Genomic DNA, 4027 nt, shown 5'->3' on the forward strand with positions numbered 1-4027 from the left:
CTCTTCCACCTTTTGCTGCTGGTTCTATCCTCTGGGACCAATTTAGAACAAGCCTAATTCCTCTTTTATGTGTCAGCCCTTTAGATACTTGAAGACGGCTCTCATGCCCCCATAAGTCTTCTCTTGGGTTAAACATGCCCAATTGCTTCAATTGATCTTTCTATGACTTTGACTCAAGGGCCTTCATTAGCCTGGTATATTCTAATTCAATTAGATGAAAATAGATTATGGAAAGAATCCAGTGCTTAAACCAATTACTCTAATGGAGACACATTCCACTTAAGATCTAGACCCCTGGAGAGTCTAAATGCTACCTGGGAGTCAGCTACCTGCCCAGGGCCCCAAGGGAAGCCTATCCTCTTTGTACTTTTCACATAGGGAAGCAGCCAGGACCTGAGCCACCTCTCAGCATTTGGCTGAATGGCCTGGTATTTTGAGAAACTCCTGGCTTGCTCTGGGGAGTTCATCCACCCAAGCAGAAACCACAGATCAAATTTCACCTATTTCACAATTTTACAGAAAGCTGGTCCTGGCACAAAGCATGATCACTGCTCACCCCATACGTCCTTATTTGTGTATGTCATGCCTGTTAGAATGTAAGCTCCTTGAGGACAGAGACTGTTTTGCCTTTTTCTTTGTATCCTCAGTGATTAGTACAAAGCAGGGATGACTGGGTAGGGACAGGGTCATATTCCTGAATTCCTCAATTCGGTTATTTGATTCACCCAACTTCAGCCAAATAGTCTCCCAACCCATTCATCCAAGCACTAGGTTCTTGAGAACAGGGACTATTTGTTTTACTGGCATTACAAAGCCAGTACATGAGTAGCAGTATAGAGGAGTGGATAGAGAGCCAGTCTTGAAGCCAAGTCCTGGGTTCAAGTCCTGTTTCTGGCACAGATTAGCTGTGTGACTTCACTGACTGGGTAAGTCATGTAACCTTTCACTGTCCTAGGAAAGTCTCCAAGACTACAAGTTGTGGAGGTGCCAATCTTCACTGGTAGAAGGGGTGTCCTAGAGCAATAAAAGTGAAGGTCCAGCCCCTTTCTCTATGCACAATGTATTATCCACGGGGGAAGTTAACAAATGCTTACTAAATTAAATTGGTGCCATTGGGGTTACCATGGTTGAAAATGATGCCAGGCCCACCCAATACTTTATCTCTCATAAGAATACAATGTACCATTTTATTAGGCACTTACTATGCACCAGACTGTGCTACTAAGTGCTTTAAAAATATATCATCTGATCCTTATAATAACTCTGGGAAGTAGGTTTTATTACTATCCCCATTTTACAGATGAAGAAATTGAGGCAGATAAAGGGTAAGTGACTTGACCAGAGCCATGCTCCTAGTAAGTATATAAAGTAGCACTTGGACTCAGAGCTTCCTGACTCCAGGTTCAGCAAGTTATCCATGGTGCCTCCTGGCTGCCAGCTGCTTACTATGAGAGCCATTGGATACTGTGAAAGATGTGGTACATGTGCAACCTGATGAAGTGGAGAGAACACTGGACCTTATCCTTATCTTCTTGTGCAACTGTAGGCAAATTGCTGAACCTGTCTGTAACTTTAGCTTCTTTTGTAGAATGAGGATAAACTAACACTCCCCCCATCCCGAAGGATAGACAGCAGCAACCCAGACCCATACTTATCCCACAGGAAATGAAAAAATGTTCTGATAATGGATATTTGTACATATAAAGGACTTGCCTGATTAAGGGATCCTGAACCATTCAGCTCAATAAAATTCAATTTAGCCCCAATTTAATGGGACTCTAAAGCAGAATCTTATGAGCTCAAAGTAGGTGATGGTTCAGAGTGTGTTTTGAGAGACATTTTTAGAATGTCCTTCTCGTTTCTTGGCCTTGGGAATTGGGAATCTTATGAAGGCTCTATATAAAATCAGCCCTGAGGGGAGGTGGGTTATAGCAAAGGAATTTGTGGGGGCAATGAGGAGGGTATAAGGGCTCTTCTCGAAGGAGTGGCATGTTAGTGTGTCAATGTGAGTGATGTCCTTAAGAGTAGGGACTTTCCTTGGCTTCTTTTTGTGTCCCCCATGCTTATCCTAGTAGACGGCACATAGTAGGTACTTTGTTGTTGTTGTTTTTCAGTCATGACTCTTGGTGACCCCATTTGAGGTTCTCTTGGCAAAGACACTAGAGCAGTTTGCCATTTCCTTCTCCTGCTCATATTACAGATGAGGAAACTGAGGCAAAGAGGGTTAAGTGACTTGACCAGGATCATCCAGCTGGTAAGTGTCTGAGGTGAGATTTGAACTCATGAAGATGAATCTTTCTGATTCCAAGCCCAGTGCTTCATATGCTGTATCACCTAGCTGCCCAAATGCTTTTTTTTAATTGACTGAAAAAGATAAGTGTCTTGAGAAGGAACCCAACCTAAGTGCAGTTTGAACAATGACAATCATGATATTTAATCAATTAGTAGCTTGAAATAGTGAAGCATCTGCTTTCCACCCATGGGTACTGCCTTAGATTGTTATTATTCAGGGGTTTAATCATATCCTATTCTTTGACTCTTCATGACCCCATTTGGTATTTTCTTGGCAAAGACACTGGGGTTGTTTGCCATTTCCTTCTCCAGCCTTAGATTAGAGAGCTCAAAGAAAAACCCCAATACCATTTATTAAAAATCATCCTCTTCCCCACCCTGTTAACCTGTAGTGATGTGTGATTAACCTTTCCTTTGTCCCATATCCAGGGAGATGGGATCCTGTAGGAAGGCTCCATAGCGTGCTCAGTGCCTCTCTTCTTACTTTCTGCTCTGGTCTTTCTAAAGTGATGAATCTGCCTCCCTTCCCTCACCCTCTCCTTTCCAGCAATGATGGAGTGAAAAGAACTGGTGCTTCTAGTCCCAGCTCAGCTTTGTGTCCCTTAGAAAAGGAATTTCCCTCACTGGACCTCAGTTTCCTTTTCTATAAAATGTGATGGGTGGGCTACACTAACCCTAAGGTCCTCTCTAGCTCTATTAGTCAGGATTCCTCTGAATCCCAACAGAAATATGAACTGGGTACAGGATGCCCAAGAAAGGTGTTAGTATGACAAGTAGCCTCTTCTAGGAAATAGATTGAAGTTTCCACAGAAGGCAGGAAAAGGTCCTTTTAATCAGCTAAGTGTGCAATGATGGTGTGACAGAAAGATCTTAGATTCCATTGACTTCTTCAGAATAGAGATACAGAAAAATGATTTAACTCCTAGTCCCTCTAAAAGTAGAGCAGTTCCTTTAAGGTCTTCTTTCCCTCCTTCCCTACTCTGCCATGGGAGGAGGGGGAACTCAATGGAAATTAAGCTGGTGAATTGTTGGATTCCCTGTCTTCTCAGAGAAAAAGGCAAGGAGGGAAAATTAGGCCCAGGCTGGAGCCCTGAAGCCACAAACCCCAGTTGGGAGCAGATGAAGTTGGGGGAAGGTGAGGTGGGCAGATGTGCAAACCACATGGAGCAGGATGAATGCTGGTTTGCTGACAGAGTCCAAGCAAAGGTGATCCTGGAGGTCATGCAGGTGATTGAGAGAGGGAGGGTGATGAGAAACAGGATGCAGATGGAGGGATCCACTGGTTAAGCATGACTGGGGCCATCCAAGGGAATTTCATTGGCCATGCTGTTAGACTGCAGCAAGAAGGCGGTGTAGGCCATATCCGCCTCCTCCTTGGAAGACTGAAGGAGAAACAATGGGTTTCAGCTCTTTTTGTGTCATTAGGGAGGGGAGAAGGAGGAGAGCAGAGTGAAGAGGACTGAAGTCATTGCCCATGCTTCCAAAGTTCACAGAGACTCCCTGTCCTCTTTGTTAGACCCAATGCAGCTGTATTCTACCCTAACCTTGCAGGGAGGTGAGGGAGTGGGGGAAGGAATAGAGACAGAGAGGGGTGGGGCTGTCCTGATGATCAGAGCATAGAAACCCCTAAAAATACCTGCCCTGCTCTCACTACCCTCTTTTGATTCATGGAGTAGAACAGCTCTTGCTAGCCCTTTTCTTCCCCTGAGAGGGAATAGGGGTAAGAAAAAAACTG

General features: G+C 44.2%; 1 protein-coding gene across 1 annotated transcript in view; it reads right to left on the bottom strand.

The window, feature by feature from the left end:
• Positions 1–3101: 3101 nt before the first annotated feature.
• Positions 3102–4027, bottom strand: part of PIGR (polymeric immunoglobulin receptor) — a 31048-nt gene continuing 30122 nt past the window's right edge. The window contains exon 8 of the mRNA XM_069074771.1: positions 3102–3674. Within this exon, the coding sequence (XP_068930872.1) occupies positions 3576–3674 (99 nt within the window). The 3' untranslated portion in view covers positions 3102–3575. The remainder of the gene's footprint in view (positions 3675–4027) is intronic.

The sequence above is a fragment of the Petaurus breviceps genome, unplaced genomic scaffold, assembly GCF_028583685.1.
Source record: "Petaurus breviceps papuanus isolate PSGF00001 unplaced genomic scaffold, PetGlider_PUasm1.0 90895, whole genome shotgun sequence".
In the NCBI taxonomy this organism is placed as follows: domain Eukaryota; kingdom Metazoa; phylum Chordata; class Mammalia; order Diprotodontia; family Petauridae; genus Petaurus; species Petaurus breviceps.